General features: G+C 40.1%; 1 protein-coding gene across 1 annotated transcript in view; it reads left to right on the forward strand.

The window, feature by feature from the left end:
- The window catches only part of ITGA8 (integrin subunit alpha 8), a 185,979-nt gene that overhangs the window by 144,339 nt on the left and 23,421 nt on the right, over positions 1 to 18,219 (forward strand). The window contains exons 26-27 of the mRNA XM_082617052.1: positions 4,606 to 4,734; positions 12,840 to 12,953. Coding sequence (XP_082473178.1) covers positions 4,606 to 4,734; positions 12,840 to 12,953 — 243 coding nt within the window. The remainder of the gene's footprint in view (positions 1 to 4,605; positions 4,735 to 12,839; positions 12,954 to 18,219) is intronic.

Raw genomic sequence — 18,219 nt, forward strand, 5'->3', positions numbered from 1 at the left:
TTTTATCAACCAATTCCTGCTGTGTCATACGTTCATTCTGTAGCTCAGAGAAAGTCCTTTGTTTTACTGAGAGACCACTGAGAAATATTTGTGAGAAATGGTACACCAGGGACCGCCACAATAGGTTGTGTCATAACTTTATCTGTACACAAGCTGCATCTGATATGAACACACAGGAAGTTGAAGAGTTTTCTTCTCTTTGGGCTATTATTTTACTACAGCTACGACCACTACTACTACTGGGCTATACCTTGGGAATAAAAAATATTCCCTAGTTCTTTCCAGCGTCTCTGCTCTATAGTTTGGTTACTTACAAAGTTAACATGTCTCCCAGTGACCTATTAAAAAAAGAAGAAATTGGACATAACAAATCTCAAAGCAAAAATTACACACACACACACACGAGTGTATGATGGAAAACGTATAAGGGAATCTTAAAGGTTTCCACAATTCTGAATTTTCTGTCTAAGCTCTTACGCTGTAAAGATTCCTCCGTCAGATTCTCCACCGTTGAGTATCCCTGAGCTAACTCACGGCTCTCCTGCCATTGTCCTGGAATACTGCAAAGGCCGTGGGGCTGACCCGCAGCCCATTCCCAGGCCCCTCATCATCCCAGTGCTCTGAATATCACCTCTAGCTACCTGACCTCTGAAATATTCCGTTCAGCATCCAAGACTCTAAATCAATCTCCTGCTTTTCTATTTTGCTCACTTCCTTTCTCCACTAGCCCTTTTCTTCCTTGATATGAAAACCTTCTCTGAGTCAGTTCACCCACCCGACTCCCAAGGCTGCCTTTGGCCATGCTTTCTTTCCTGCCAAGCCTGGAATCCACGAGGAGCTGGTTAAAACGTTCCTGTACAAGCTCCCTTCCTTTGCCTCCCCTGTCCTCTGTCCTTTCCGAGTCCCTGCACCCTCCCAGGTTTTGGCTTCTCTCCCACTTAGCCTGCGGGCTCGTTGCAGACCGGGGGCGGCTCGCGCTCACTGGGCCGCAGCATCTGCAGACTCCCCTCTGCCATCCGATGGTCTCTCCCTCCGGCTCTCCTCACCGGCGTCTCCAGACGTTCACTCCTCTCCCCGTACCTCCTGTCCAGTCTCTCGAACGTCACTACTATTAGCAGGTGACCTTAAAGCGAGACAGTCTTCAAGTGACCCCTTTCCCACCCACAGCCCTCCTCGCCGCCCGCCGCCCGCCCACACGTACACCTTCCAATCGTCGCTCCCGCATCCTTAGCTCCTCTCAGCACTTTCAGAGGAACGTTCTTCTCCCAGTTCCAACTTTAACTTTGCTGCATCGACTATTCCCCGTTTCCTGTATCAGCAACCTCCTCTCTACTAGCTCCTTCCTTGGAGCCTAAGAAGTTGCTTAAATTTCCTCCACCTTCAAAACAAACAATCAGCAAATAACTTGCCTCTGTGTCCTCTTCCAAGAACAGATTTCTTTTCCCTTCCATCGTTAGCCAAGCTTGCTACCCCTACCTCCTTATTTCTCTTTTACTCTTATTATAATTTTTTTGGTTTTCATCTTAAGAGGTACTAAACGTCCATCATAGGAATATATCAGGCAAGATGTAAAAACATAAAGAAGAAAATATTTAATTTCTAGTAATGTCACCACCCATTTACTGTTATATTTTCTATTTATTTATGCATTATTTTTTCACTTCACCCATAAACATTTCATTGTATATTGTCAATAATTAAGGACACTCTTTAGAAATCCATAATTCCATTATCATACCTAAAAAGTAATTAGCAAAACTTCCTTAATATCATTAAAACTCCACCACTGCCTAACAATTAGATGGCTATTCTAAATAGCCCTATTTCTGACACACAATGTAAATAAACAGCCATTTAAAAAAATCATATTATGTGTGTAATTTTGTAACCTGCCTTTTCCTCTTACTAAGATCTTATATCTTTCTAAATTACTACATAGCTCTACATCATTTTTAAAAAACTGTCCAGTAGTCTTGTATATAAATGTCATAACTTTTAAACCAGCATCCTCTTTATGCCCTTAAAGCTTTACGTTACTATCTTTTGTCTCTGTTATAAATAGCTGCTAAGAATATTCATGTTTTATTTTGCTTTGTTTTAGTGCTTTCTTATTTGGAGGATGAAGCTGCACCTCATCTCTTAGCCGTTAGGAATTAGTTAATATGAGAATAAGATCGAGATTTAATTTCATACTTCTTCAAATAATTATCCATTCCTCTAAACCCATTCATTCTTTAGCTTCTGTGGTTCAGTTTCCACCTATACCAATCCCCTGCTCAGGAAAGGGCATCCATAACTTCTTTTTTTCTTCTTTTTTTCTTTTTTTAAAATTGAGATATAATTGACATATAACATTTTATTGTATTCAGATGTACAACATAATGATTTGGTATTTGTATCTATTGCAAAATGATCACGATGTCTGGTTAACATCCATCACTTTATATATTTACAAATTTTTTTCCCTTGGGATGAGAACTTCGAAGATGTACTCTCTCAGCAGCTTTCATATATACACTACAGTATTGTTGCTTATAGTCACCATGCTATACATTCCATCCTTTATAACTGAGATTTGTACTTTTTGATCCCCTTCACCCATTTCACCCACCACTGACCCTCACCTCTCACAACCACCAATCTATTATCTGATGTTTGTTTCCTGATTTTGTTTTTATTTTTGTTTTTTTAGATTTCACTTGTAAGTAAGATCATAAGGTCTTTCTGTGTCTTATTTCACTGAGCATATTGCCCTCAAGGTCCATCCGTGTTGCCACAAATGGCAGAATTTCCTTCTTTTTTATGGCTGAATAATTCTGCATTGTATATTGTTGTATATGTTCATCACGATTTCTTTGTCCATTCATCCGTTGTTGGACACTTAGGTTGCTTCCAGGTTTGGCTATTGGAAACAGTGTTGCACTGAACATGAGTGCAGATAGCTTTTCCAGTTAGTGTTTTTGTTTTCTTCGGGTAACTATCCAGAAGTGGAGTTGCTGGATCGTATGTCCATAATTTCAAGTGACAAATTCAGTGAATCCTTTTAATCCTAACCTTTCTTTATTCCTCTGCAGGATTTAACATTCTTAGTCACTTATTTTTCACTTATTTTTCTTTTCTGCTACATTCTTTTGGTCAAGCAAGTCCCTGAAGCCAGCCCAGGCTTAAGGGGGGGATTAGACCCTAACCTGTCCATGGGAGGAACAGCGAAGAATCTAGCCCATTAGTCACTATTTTTGCAACTTTCTTTTCCTGAGGCTCCTGTAGAGTCACACTTTCCTGGGTTGTCTCCTACATCTGATTTCCCCCCTGTGACTTTTCCCGGCTGGGTCTCCTTCCTCTCTCTTTTTATTTTTTTTTTTCTGATATTTATTGGGATGTTATATATGACTCTATGCTTCTCATTTGACATTTTCTCATGGGGCAACTCAGACCAGTTGGCAGACAGTGACTGTACAGCTTGATAGGTGCTGATGGAGAGCAGAGCCATCATCTGGAACGTCAGACAGGCCTCAGGGAATCAGCCTGGTGCAGGGCAGGAGCGGAGCGTGGTTCTGCTCGCTGGGAAGCAGGATGCCCGGGTTTCTTGATGAAAAGGGGAGGCTGGGGCAGCAGGCAGAGGTCAGCATATAGAGGGCTGTGTCATACCAAGAAGCCTGGACTCTATCTTTCTGTTGATCCAGTAGATTTCTCTAGGTTCTTAGGACATAATGAGCACTGTCATTTCAGCTGCAGTGTAGGAATATCTTTTTTCATTCCACGGAGACGGGCATACTAGGATTCTTCCTGGGACTACAAAAAAAAGACTGGGTAAAAGAAGATGTGCTGTCAGGGACGGGCAGTGGGGAGCAAAAAATTAGGTTTTATATTCAGTCGGTCTAAAATAAAGAATTTTGATGGGATACTCTGTGTGATTTATTGGAATTCTCAAAATATTTATTTGGTGATCAGATATGGCCAGCACGGAGCCTGAGATAACATCGTACGTTCTGGAACACTTGCAAAACAAACTCAGGGCTGAAAACAAGCTCCATCATGGCACAGTGCTCACGTGGTGTGCTAGGGAAGAGTCATTTTCATTACAACACAGTTCTCTCCTGAGGGAGCGCTACTTAACAGCTACAGGGTTTGGGGCTCAGACACGCCCAAGTCCTTGACCACATCTGGCTGTTTCCCTACCATCAGCACCTCACCTTTCTGCCACCTCAGGATGCATCTCACCACACAGACCGTTCCTCGGTTCCCTGCTCGACAGTGAGAGCAAAGTGATGGGAAAATGACAGCTCACGCTTAGAAAGTCACTTCCACCTTCTCTGCCCTTATGGAGAAATCACTTTTGCTTAAAATCTTATGCTTACAAAGATAAACTTTCCAGGAGTGCATTCCCCGGGCTTCAGAAATTCCTATAATTGGAGAATGGAAAGGCTTGTTTGCCGCCCGTGGGGTTCATCTTGCTGATGCGTATGCTTGTGGTGAATGAGAACGGGGTCTGAATTCTCAGGTGAATCACAGTCAAGAAAAAAAAATTGCCTAGCACTCAAGGCTAATGAAAAGGTACCGAGTGCTCATGTACCTGATGTGCTGTTTCTGGCTCGCTCTTTGCAGCCCGCTGCCCCGCCCGAAGACACCCCCGAGCTGAGCGCCTTTTTGCGAAACTCCACTATCCCTCATCTGGTCAGGAAGAGAGATGTGCCTGTGCTGGAGCCTCACAGACAGAGCCCCGCAAAGATCCTGGTGAGTTGTCTCAGTGCGCGGATTTTGGATTGGACAGAATTCCCAAATGCACGTGGTTTTAACTTAAAGTACTGCTTTTCAGTCCCCTCCCAGGCTCAGATATGCCCCAATTTTTGGCAGTACGTATTGTAGATGTGAAAGCAACTACTTTTTTGTGTGTGTGTGATATAACCTTTTCACTCTTCTGAACCTGCCCTGGGGGCCACATGAGAGAAATAACAAAGAAAACATAAAAGGTGACTCTTCATGCATTTCAAGAAGACAAAGATTCAGTCATCAGCGGGTCCCCAGACACTGAACTGGTGAGAGTTTGAAGTGAGCCTGGAACACTGCCCATGCAGTGGGTCCTTGGGGTGTCACACTCCATTCCTGAATCTCACAATTCTCTGCTCCAGTGGAAGAATCAAGAATGGTATTTGCAGATTTCCTGGGCCCAAAGCAGTGGGGTCTGTGGTGGATCTAGCCTGAGCTTAGTCAGCCCTTCGTAAAACTGTGGACGGCATTCATGACTCAGCTTTTTTTTTTTTTTTTTTTTTGGCCACACTGCGTGTCATGCACGATTTTATCTTAGTTCCCGGACCAAGGATCAACCCCCTGCGCCCTGCAGTGGAAGTATGGAGTCTTACTCAGTGGACTGAGAGGGAAGTCCCATGACTCAGCATTTTAGATTCAGTTTTCCCACTCATCCCAATGTGAATGTTAATGCCATTGGTTTTATGTGTAAAAAAGGTTAAAATGTTGTGGTTTTTTTCAATGTATGTCTTTTTAAAAAAGCTATGCCAGACCTGACATTATATAATGAGTGTACTGTCTCAAGAATCTTTGATCACTGTAACAAACGATAATAAAACCTACATAATCTCCCAGCACTTCACAAGTAGAGACACATAGGGATGGGTAGGGCAAAAAGTAACCAAATATATAGAAAAACAGCAGTATAGAACAGAATTTTTCAAGTCAGGATGACAGACTGAACACATGTATTTGCCTAGTTTTCTTCCCCAGATCCCACCGAAAAGACAATAAAAATTTAATTAGTGAAAATGTATGTCTTGAACATGCTCTGACATGTATTTAATTCATCTGGACCATACAAACAGTTTCAAACACGGAAATGGCCACAAAGTGCAAGGAGCAAGTCTAACATAATCAGTTAAACTTATATCAAGAGAGGAACATTTATTATAGTATTGATAGAATTACCTGCAATTACATGGCAAAAAGCTATGGCAGTTGGCAGATACGACTCAAGTTCCTGTAAATTTTTATGGCACTGTAATATTTTTCAAAACATAAGAGTAGGAAATCTATATGCTATGCAGTTTAGGATAAATTAATAAAACTAATATTATTATTTTTTAAAAGTTTCCAGGAAGAATGATAGAACAGAAAACAATGATTTAAGTTATGAGGTTGTAAGGTACAGCATGGTGACTACAATTAATAATACCATACTGCATATTTGAAAGTTGCTGAGTGAGTAGAGCTTAAAAGTGCTCATCACAAGAAAAAAAAATTATTTAACTATGTGTGGTGATGGGTGTTAAGTAGACTTATTGTGGTGCTCATTTAACAATATGTACAAATATTGAATCATTTCATTGTATACCTGAAACTAATCGTGTTCTATGTCAATTATACCTCAATTCTTTTTTTTAATTTTATTTTTTTTATACATCAGGTTCTCATTAGTTATCTATTTTATACATATTAGTGTATAAAGGTCAATCCCAATCGCCCAATTCATCACACCCCCCCCCCACCGCTTTACCCCCTTGGTGTCCATACATTTGTTCTCTACATCTGTGTCTCAATTTCTACCCTGCAAACCGGTTATCGGTACCATTTTTCTAGGTTCCACATGTATGCGTTAATATACGGTATTTGTTTTTCTCTTTCTGACTTACCTCACTCTATATGACAGCCTCTAGATTCATCCATGTCTCTACAAATGACCCAATTTTGTTCCTTTTTATGGCTGAGTAATATTCCATTGTATAAATGTACCACATCTTCTTTATCCATTCGTCTGTTGATGGGCATTTAGGTTGCCTCCATGACCTGGCTATTGTGAATAGTGCTGCAATGAACACTGGGGTGCATGTATCTTTTTGAATTATGCTTTTCTCTGGGTATATGCCCAGTAGTGAGATTGCTGGGTCAGGTGGTAATTCTATTTTTAGTTTTTTAAGGAACCTCCATACTGTTCTCCACAGTCACTGTATCAATTTACATTCCTACCAACAGTGCAAGAGGGTTCCCTTTTCTCCACACCCTCTCCAGCATTTGTTGTTTGTAGATTTTCTGATGATGCCCATTCTAACTGGTGTGAGGTGATACCTCATTGTAGTTTTGATTTGCATTTCTCTAATAATTAGTGATGTTGAGCAGTTTTTCATGTGCTTCTTGGCCATCTGTATGTCTTCTTTGGAGAAATGTCTATATAGATTCTCGGCCCATCTTTGGATTGGGTTGTTTGTTTTTTTGATATTGAGCTGCATGAGCTGTTTATATATTTTGGAGAGATTAATCCTTTGTTGATTCATTTGCAAATATTTTCTCCCATTCTGAGGGTTGTCTTTTTGTCTTGTTTGTAGTTTCCTTTGCTTTGCAAAAGCTTTTAAGTTTCATCAGGTCCCATTCATTTATTTCTGTTTTTATTTCCATTACTCTAGGAGGTGGATCAAAAAAGATCTTGCTGTGATTTATGTCAAAGAGTGTTCTTCCTATGTTTTCCTCTAAGAGTTTTATAGTGTCCAGTCTTACATTTCGGTCTCTAATCCATTTTGAGTTTATTTTTGTGTATGGTGTTAGGGAGTGTTCTGATTTCATTCTTTTACATGTAGCTGTCCAGTTTTCCCAGCACCACTTATTGAAGAGACTGTCTTTTCTCCATTGTATATCCTTGCCTCCTTTGTCATAGATTAGTTGACCATAGGTGCATGGGTTTATCTCTGGGCTTTCTAGCCTGTTCCATTGATCTATATTTCTGTTTTTCTGTCAGTACCATATTCTCTTGATTACTGTAGCTTTGTAGTATAGTCTGAAGTAAGGGAGTCTGATTCCTCCAGCTCCATTTTTTTCCCCTCAGGAATGCTTTGGCTATTCAGGGTCTTTTCTGTCTCCATACAAATTTTAAGATTTTTCTGTTCTAGTTCTGTAAAAAAATTCCATTGGTAATTTGATAGGGATTGCATTGAATCTGTAGATTGCTTTGGGTAGTATAGTCATTTTCACAATGTTGATTCTTCCAATCCAAGAACATGGTATATCTCTCCATTTGTTTGTATCATCTTTCATTTCTTTCATCAGTGTCTTATAGTTTTCTGCATAAAGGTCTTTTGTCTCCCTAGGTAGGTTTATTCCTAGGTATTTTATTCTTTTTGTTGCATTAGTAAATGGGAGTGTTTCCTTAATTTCTCTTTCAGATTTTTCATCATTAGTGTATAGGAATGCAAGAGATTTCTGTGCATTAATTTTGTATCCTGCAACTTTACCAAATTCACTGATTAGCTCTAGTAGTTTTCTGGTGGCATCTTTAGGATTCTCTATGTATAGTATCATGTCATCTGCAAACAGGGACAGTTTTACCTCTTTTCCAATTTGTATTCCTTTTATTTCTTTTTCTTCTCTGATCGCCGTGGCTAGGACTTCCAAAACTATGTTGAATGATAGTGGTGAGAGTGGACATCCTTGTCTTGTTCCTGATCTTAGAGGAAATGCTTTCAGTTCTTCACCATTGAGAATGACTTTTGCTGTGGGTTTGTCATATATGGCCTTTATTATGTTGAGGTAGGTTCCCTCTATGCCCACTTTCTGGAGAGAGAGCTTTTATCATAAATTGGTGTTGAATTTTGTCAAAAGCTTTTTCTGCATCTATTGAGATGATCATATGGTTTTTATTCTTCAATTTGTTAATATGGTGTATCACATTGATTGATTTGTGTATATTGAAGAATCCTTGCATCCCTGGGATAAATCCCACTTGATCGTGGTATATGATCCTTTTAATGTGTTGTTGGATTCTGTTTGCTAGTATTTTGTTGAGGATTTTTGCATCTATATTCATCAGTGATGTTGGTCTATAATTTTTTTTTTTTGTAGTATCTTTGGTTTTGGTATCAGGGTGATGGTGGCCTCATAGAATGAGTTTGGGAGTGTTCCTTCCTCTGCAATTTTTTGGAAAAGTTTGAGAAGGATTGGTGTTAGCTCTTCTCTAAATGTTTGATAGAATTCACCTGTGAAACCGTCTGGTCCTGGACTTTTGTTTGTTGGAAGATTTTTAATCACAGTTTCAATTTCATTACTTGTGACTGGTCTGTTCATATTTTCTGTTTCTTCCTGGTTCTGTCTTGGAAGGTTATACCTTTCTAAGTATTTTTCCATTTCTTCCTGGTTGTCCATTTTATTGGCATAGAGTTGCTTGTAGTAGTCTCTTAGGATGCTTTGTATTTCTGCGGTGTCTGTTGTAACTTCTCCTTTTTCATTTCTAATTTTATTGATTTGAGTGCTCTCCCTCTTCTTCTTGATTTTTTTAAAAAAAGAAAACAATGACTAACAGCTATAGAATTCTCATATTCAGTGCCAATGAGAAAGCCCTCTGGCAAACCAATGTCCAAACCTATGGGAACCAACAATTTGGAAAATCAAGATTTGAATATATTTTCGATTTTCCACTTTGGTGTATTTCTCATGCATACACTGAGGCAATGGAGTTCAATAACTAAAATTCCTTTGAATATTTTATTCACTTCTGTTGTTAGGTCAGATTTTTTCCCTCCTTCTCTGTCTCATTAAAGCTTTTTAATACAAGACTATTTTTAACTTCTGAATATCGTAGAAACGTATTATTTACAGATGCGAGCAAGGCGATCCTTTATTTCCATATCTGATTTTGCTAACTCATGTTTTATTCCCTTTCTCTCTTATTGGTTCAAAAATTGCAAATCATCCACCTCCCCATGTCCTCAAGTCAAAACACTTCTGGATAGAGAGTGATTATGCAAAGTTTATTTTTAAATCAAAAGCTAAATAAGACCTCATACAGTTTTTGTTTAGTTAAAAACAACTTACTGAATCCCATTTCTGATTAGGAATTTGAAAGTGCAAAATGCCAGCATCCTGTGTTGGGATCATAATTTCCAATTTGCATAGGAAAAATCTGTATCTGTTAACATGGAACTATAATTTCTCCTCCGCCTAAGAATATCCTTGCCTTTCTCATCTTGGGTCCCCGCTGCTTTTGTACTTTTCATCCCATCTCCTCCTCTCCAAGCTTTCTTTTGCTCCCTTTCACTACTCAGCATACAGAAACATTATCTTTCTGACCCTCCTCAGCATATGATACTCTTGACCACTTCTTGAAATCATCTCATCTCTTGCCATCCCCACAACATTCTCTTCTGGTTCTCTTCCTGCCTTCTGGCCCGCCCCTTCTTGGAATTTTTCACTGACTTCTCTTCTGCCCATCCCTAAATGCTCCTGTGCCTCAGGATTCCATCCTCGGCCCCCTCCTCTTCTCTCCCATCGATTTTACTCTTTTAGAGAAATTTCTTGTGTGACCCTTGTGTGACTCCAGTCATGCCTAGGTGCGCCTTCTGCCATCTTAGCCCCTCCTGACTACACTCTAGACTGTATACGTCCATCTGGATGTCTGATCGACCCCAGCCCCAACATGTGCAAAACTGTCTCCATGACCCCCCCCGAAATGTGCCTCTTCTCTAGCATTCCCAATCTCAGGAAAGCCAGTACCCATTCACTCAATCCCCCAAACAAAAGAGCTCCCCCATCCCTCTCTCTCCTTCATCCCAACCTTTGATTAGTCACCAAGGATCTATTCTACTTCCTAAACTTCTCTAGAAGTTATCTTCCTCTCTCCAGTCCCACTGCATCAGTTCAGGGCCCCCCATTTCTCACTTGGACTCTGGCCATTTCTCACTTGGCCTTTATCAACCTCCTTGCCTCCCACTCTTCTCCCTCCATTCTTCCTCACCTACCACCCGTCCCCTAAAATACAAGCATGATTAGATTCCTGGCTTAAAATGCTTCATGGGCTTCCTGGGACTTTCTGAATCAAATTGAAACTTCTTAGCAAATAGGAAGATTCTTTACCACCTAGACTTTCCCTCATTCCTATCTCATTTCCACCTGCCCACCCCACCCCCCAAATACCCTTTTCTCCTCTCTTCTGAACATGCCCTGGTCTTATACAGGAGAACCATGCCCTCATCACCTCATACTGCTAAGTAACTCTTCCTCGCCCTTCAAGATTCATCCTGAGCATCACCGTCTCCAAAAATCCTCCAACAGAGCTAGCTAACAGGGACCACAATCCCAGGGAGTTTATAAGAATTACCTCCTTCTGACTCCCCTCTTTTGCCTCCAGAGGGTGGGATTGGTGATACACAGCATGTCAGTAACGGAGCACAGGTAAACATGAGAGTCCTCACAAGGGGCACGAACTGTAGAACTTTGAGATTCCTGCTCCTGCTCAGGGCACAAGGCCCCAAACCTCTCAGTGCCCAGCTAGTGGAACCAGAACAGCCCAGCCCACCTGTATTTGGAAACATCTTAGAGAAATCTGGCCTTACTGGACTTTATCAGATACACAATCCTGACTGCTTTGTTTCTGGAGAATTCTGAGGTTCTCAGAAAAGGTTTTTTTTTTTTTAAACCATTTTTTTAAGTTGAGAATTATGTTTTATGTTATATTTTTTGGCCACACCGCATGCGGAAACTTCCCTGACCAGGGATCAAACCTGTGCCCTTTGCAGTGGAAGGGCAGAGTCTTAACCACTGGACCACCAGGGAAGTCCAAAAACAGTTTTTAATTGTATCAATAGTACATTCCTCAGGTTACTCTGTGGTTTATCAATGTCATTAAAGTGAGATGCCTCAGTCCACTACTTCACATAATATCCAATAAACTGATGCTTATTGAGCATCAGTGCTTGAGAGGTGGAAAATGAATAAAGCACAATCCACAAGATAAATTCAGATCAGTGAGGGGGTACAATTCGAGAAGTATCATCCTATCCATGGGCACACAGAAAATGAATTGTGAGGTGTCCATTGATTTACATATTGGGATCCAATCAGAAAAATACAATTCGATAGAATGTCATCATAATGAACACTTTCTAGGAATATGCATTTCATATATTAAAAGTTACCCATTATAAGTTAGGCAACCCTACAGACTAGTTTAAAAACAGCTTAATGTATGTGGAATCTAAAAAAATGGTACAAATGAACTTATTTACAAAAGAGAAACAGAGTCACAGATGTAGAAAACAAACTTATGGTTACTAGGGGGGAAAGAGGTGGGCAAGGGATAAACTGGGAGATTGGGACTGACATATACACACTACTATATATAAAATAAATAACTAATAAGAACCTACTGTATAGCACAGGGAACTCTACTCAGTACTCTGCGGTGACCTATATGGGAAAAGAATCTAAAACAGAGTGGATATATGTATGTATATAGCTGATTCACTTTGCTGTACACCTGAAACTAACACATCATTGTAAATCAACCATATTCCAATAAAAATTACAAATAAATAAGTAAATAAATGCAGCTTAATGGATGGAACTTGCAGGAGATTCTGCCTTATAACCAGTAAGTAACTTAGATAGAATAATGTTATGGAACAAATACCTGTCAATGGCTTAACATCATTTGGTCTCTGAGATAATGGATTCATGGACCTTCCTCCGAAGCTTTTTCAGGATTTACTTAGTCCAGGGTCAGGTGTTGTGACTGTCTATAAGAAATATCTTCCCAAGTTCTGAGAATATGAAACAGCAGTTCAGTCACTGATGTGGGAAGACTGTTTTAAAGTCCTTAGAACAGAGCTTAAATTTTATGTTGTATTTTATGTTCCGTTTTAGCTCTACATTACCATTAATGTTGGTGCATCTTTCCTACTGAACTGTGTTCTTTCTTGATCATTTCAGTGTACTTGTTCTTTATTTAAAGTTTATGGATTAAGGGATGACTTCTGAGGAAACAAAATGTAAATAAACTGACTTCGGTGTTGATTCTCTACCACAATTTAAAGACACTGGTTCGTCACCACTGCTGTTGTTTTTTGCAGAACTGTACAAATATCGAGTGCTTACAAATCTCCTGTGCAGTGGGACAACTAGGGGGAGGAGAAAGCGCTGTCCTGAAAGTCAGGTCACGGTTATGGGCCAAGACATTTCTCCAGGTAAGAGAAACAGTGCAGCACTGACGTGCCACTCACAGGAAACCTCTTCTCAAAAGCTCAGATGGAAGCTTTTTTGAAAAGGATTTTTAGATGTTTTAACTTTTTTAATGTTTTGATTTTCTATTTTTTCCATTAAAATTTTTTATATTTTTAGATTTTCAAATTTTTTACATTTAATTTTTTAATTTTAAAAAAATTTTGAAGAACTGTCTGGAAGGAATGGAGCCTAGATCAGCTGGTCATCTTTCCCATCAGGTGAAGTTGATATTTTTCTAGGTTTATTGAGATCTTATTCACATATGACCTATGTAAGCTTAAGGTGTACAACATGACAATGTGATACTATATAGTGACATGATTATCACAATAAGCTTAGTTAATACCTCTATCCCCTCACATAATTACCTTTGTGTGTGTGTGTGTGTTGAGAACTTTTAAGATATGGGCTCTTGGGCTTCCCTGGTGGTGCAGTGGTTGAGAGTCTGCCTGCTGATGCAGGGGACGTGGGTTCGTGCCCCAGTCTGGGAAGATCCCACATGCCGCGGAGTGGCTGGGCCCGTGAGCCATGGCCGCTGAGCCTGCGCGTCCGGAGCCTGTGCTCCGCAACGGGAGAGGCCACAGCAGTGAGAAAAAAAGATACGGGCTCTTTACAACTTTGAAGTTTATACTATAGTATTGTTGACTATAATCACTATGCTGTACATTAGGTCTCCAGGACTTATTGATGTACTAGCTGCAAGTTTGTTCCTTTAACATCATGTATCCATTTCCCCCACACACAACCCCTGGTAACCATCAGTTCTCTGTTTCTATGAATCTGGCTTTTTTTGGATCCCATGCATAAGTGGGTTCATACCCTATTTTTCTTTCTCTGTTTGACTTATCTCACTTAGCATAATGCTCTCAAGGTCCATCCATGGTGTTGCAAAAAGCAAGATTTCTTTCTTTTTTATGGCTGAATGATATTCCATTGTCTGTGTGTGTGTGTGTGTGTGTGTGTGTGTGTGTGAGATATGTTAGGTGAACACAATTTAAATATCCTCAGTCCCTAAGACCGTCAGACAGTAACTGAGATTTGAACAAATCTGTTTGTCTCAACACTATCTAGCAGTTCCTTGGTAAACAGTAGTTGATGAAGTGATGGTGAGTACAAGAACATAATTCAAGCCATATGCCCAGAACAATTCAAATATAAAGTTTAGCAGGGGAAGAGATAGTGTCCTAGAAAGTTCTTCTTGTCTGGTGATACCACAGCCTGGGCTTCGGCCAGAACAGCTTCTCAGTAAAGTGCCAGGCACGTTGATTTGTAGATTCCTTGCTGCTTTGGCTTGTCTGGACTGTGGCATCCCATACTTCTCAGGATGATTATATTGATTGTGTGTATTTTAAAGGTTTAAAATCTCCTTTATACTAAGCAGATGAATTTTTCCATGTGGAAATTGCTATTTATTTAAATGAGACTGCTGTGTTGTGACCTTGTTGTTTGGGGAGGATTTGGGGGGGAAAAGCTAAATTAAAACTCAAGTCTATGCATTCTTGCCCATATTTTAACTACCAGAAAACTCATTTGTTTCATTATACCATAGAAAATCCAATGATAAAATCCTTCTGAGTCCAGCTAATAATACAGAATTTTGTAGCTCTAGAGTCTCACGTTTTCTATGAGTCAGAATACTTGCGGTAGTCTCACAAATCTTATATAATTTTGTTTCTACAATAAAGAGGAGGAAAATTTAAAGTATTTTTAAAAAGGTTTTTGTGAAGCATTCTTTTTTTTTTTTTTTTTTAACCTGAGGCAGGATTCTTCAACCTCAGCCCTATTAATATTCTGGTGCAGAGAATTCTTTGTTGTGGGGTGGTCCTGTGCATGATAGGATGCTTAGCAGCATCCCTGGCCCCTGCCCACTAGATGCCAGTAACAACTCTCACCTCAGCTGTGACAACCAAAAATGTCTCCAAACATCGCCAGTGTCCCCTGGGGGCAAAATCATTCCTGGCTTTGAACAACTGACCTAAGGAGAAGGGCAGTGCACAATTTCTTTTTGTCGTTGTTGTTAAACCATGATTTATTCATTCACTCAATAAATATTTATGAAGTACCAACTGCCAACTATGTGCCAGGCACTGCTTCAGGTACCACTTACATGCCATCAATTTGCTCACAGCCATTCTGTTTTTTGGCTGTTACTTTTTCTCTAAGAGTCAGGGGAGATGAGTTTTAATGAATTCCCAAGCCCACACAGTCTAAATGATAACCATCCACCCCTCCTATTACTTTGGGCATCACATCCTACTGAAAAGAGGAAGCACAGCCTTTCAGTGAAGCAGGACTAAAATAATTATGACATTATAGTCAAGGGGGAAATGACTATTTCAGATGACATACGTCTGTCTGTGCATAACATACTGTTCCAATAGAAGACCTATGGAGCGAAAATTGCACCTTTAAGAAAGACAAATACCATATGATATCATTTATATGTGGAATGTAAAATATGACACAAATGAACCTATCTATGAAACAGAAACAGAACCACAGACATAGAGAACAGACTTGTGGTTGCCAAGGGGGAAGGGGGGTGGAGGAGGGATGGATTGGGAGTTTGGGATTAGCAGATGCAAGCTATCATATATAGAATGGATAAAAACAAGGTCCTACTGTATAACACAGGGAACTATATCCAATATCCTGTAATAAACCATAATGGAAAAGAATATGAAAAAGAATGTATATATGTATGTGTAACTGAATCACTTTGCAATCAATTTGCAGAAATTAACACAACATTGTAAATCAACTATACTTCAATAAAATAAATCTTTTAAAAAGTTTAAAAAATAAAGCACTTTCACCATGTAGAAGTAAAAAAAAAAAAGACAGAAAAGAAAATTGCATCTTCATATACCTGTTGAAGACCCAGTGGATATGGAAGAAGTCAATACCAATTGAGGGATTTTCTTTTTTTAAACATCTTTATTGGAGTATAACTGCTTTACAATGTTGTGTTAGTTTCTGCTGTATAACAAAGTGAATCAGTTCTATGTATACATATATCCCCACATCTCCTCCCTCTTGCGTCTCCCTCCCAACCTCCCTATCCCACCCCTCTAGGTGATCACAAAGCACCAAGCTGATCTCCCTGTGCTATGCGGCTGCTTCCCACTAGGATTTTCTAAACAATAACTATTTAGCACAAGTAGAGTCAGACCAGAACAACCTACAGGGACATTCTGAGGTTCTACCAGAGCAAAGTGACGCTTCCAAAGATTCAGGAGAGACTGGCACATGTCACTTCATGTTTACCCACAGCCATAGCCCAAACTTCTGTACTTCCACTGTTTCTGCTTATACCAGTCTCAGAAGCTGATGGCTAAAGAGGAGAGAGAGCATTACTGCAAACTGCCGCCGGCCTGCCGCTCAAAGAATATTCTACATCCTGGAAGTCTTTAATAGTTCTGTCACACAACCCAGCAGGAGGCAAACATTTTCTGCCTTCCTAATCCAGGAGAGAAAGTTCATGATTCTAGGCTGACGTGATTTGCGGTATCATGTTTGGTTTTGCCCACATGGTAAACATGCATATACTGGTCTTTAATTCTAAGCGATGATCTGTGCTGTGATTGTTGCTTGAAAGAGCAACCTCTTTAACAGCTTAAAGTTTGACCAGTAACTGTTTTAAGTTTTGTTGTCCCACAAGGCTTTGTTTCTGGGAGATACTGAGTATTTAAACACAGGCTTTATAAAATGGATGTGTGGTTTAAAAGTAATTCTTGAGAAGGAATTTAGCAGCGGGGGAGCTCTTCATGGTCTCAGCCACCGTCACTAGGTCTTTAACCAACTTAAAAGCCTCACTCTCCACTCCATTTGTTCCCAGCTCTGTAACTTTTATTAGTACCATGACCATAAGCCAATCTGTGTGCACTAGTACATAACAGAGGCAGGTGGTGGGCTGCAAGCCACAGTTTAAATGATGTGGCAATGACAGAGGGATAGGGCATTTTCTGAGGATTAACAGCTAGCTGGGGCATGTGGAGGGTTCAAGATATTGTCAAGGGATATTAACTCCAGCTGCTTTTTTAATCCTAAATTGCCTAGAATATGGCAGTGATGGCTATTACAGCAGTAGATTGCCACGCAGAAGAGATAATTTTTTAACATAAGAATAATATCATAGTTATGTAAAGAGCACTGCTGAAAGCATTCAACTTTGAACATGGAATCAATAAAAGGACTGTGCTCATGATTGTTTTTCATGAATTAAACGCTTACCTGTACCAGGATTTTGACTTACAGACACAGGCCTCGTGTATCTTTGATACTGACGTAGATCAGAGCCTAATAGCTCATATTTCCCATTCCGTGGAGCTTCAGAGCATCTTAGAAAAATGAAAAAAAAAATGCATTTTTTTACTGAAAAGGGTGGAAGAAACATTGCTTTTGGAGAATAATTTAAAATAAAGAACAGATCAAGGGCTTCCCTGGTGGCGCAGTGGTTGAGAATCTGCCTGCTAATGCAGGGGACACGGGTTCGAGCCCTGGTCTGGGAGGATCCACATGCCGCGGAGCAACTAGGCCCGTGAGCCACAACTACTGAGCCTGCACGTCTGGAGCCTGTGCTCCGCAACAAGAGAGGCCGCGATAGTGAGAGGCCCGCGCACTGCGATGAAGAGTGGACCCCGCTTGCCACAACTAGAGAAAGCCCTCATACAGAAAGGAAGACCCAACACAGCAAAAATTAATTAATTAATTAATAAACTCCTACCCCCAACATCTTCTTAAAAAAAAAAAAAAAAGAACAGATCAGTCTATGAGTTGTATTGTTTACAGTCTATTTGCCTACCACCAGATTTGTTCAGGTCCTAGACTGTGTCCATTTGCATCACCGAATTAGGTAACGGAGGAGAGAGTGTGTCCGTAGCCCCTTATCATGATCGGCAGCCCTCATTTTATGTCACTACCTTCTCTTACAACTTCCTGAACTTCCTAATCTCATTGATGGGGCAGGAGGTCCAATTTAATAATTGACAGAATTAAACCTTTTATAAGGTGCTATCAAATGGGTGGATATGGGATAGGAGGGTCTTCGGATAACCCAGCCATCTGATGTGTTCGTTCACCATCCGTTCATGCTGTCAGTCAAGCAGGATTGATGAAGCCCTTCCGGGCATACTGTTCCAGGTGCTATGGAAGGTATAAGCCTTATTATATGCCATGCTCTATGCCTTCCAGTTTTGGGTAATCTTGTCGGGGAAGAAAATAATCAAG

The sequence above is a fragment of the Mesoplodon mirus genome, assembly GCF_964341445.2.
Source record: "Mesoplodon mirus genome assembly, chromosome: 4".
NCBI lineage: Eukaryota > Metazoa > Chordata > Mammalia > Artiodactyla > Ziphiidae > Mesoplodon > Mesoplodon mirus.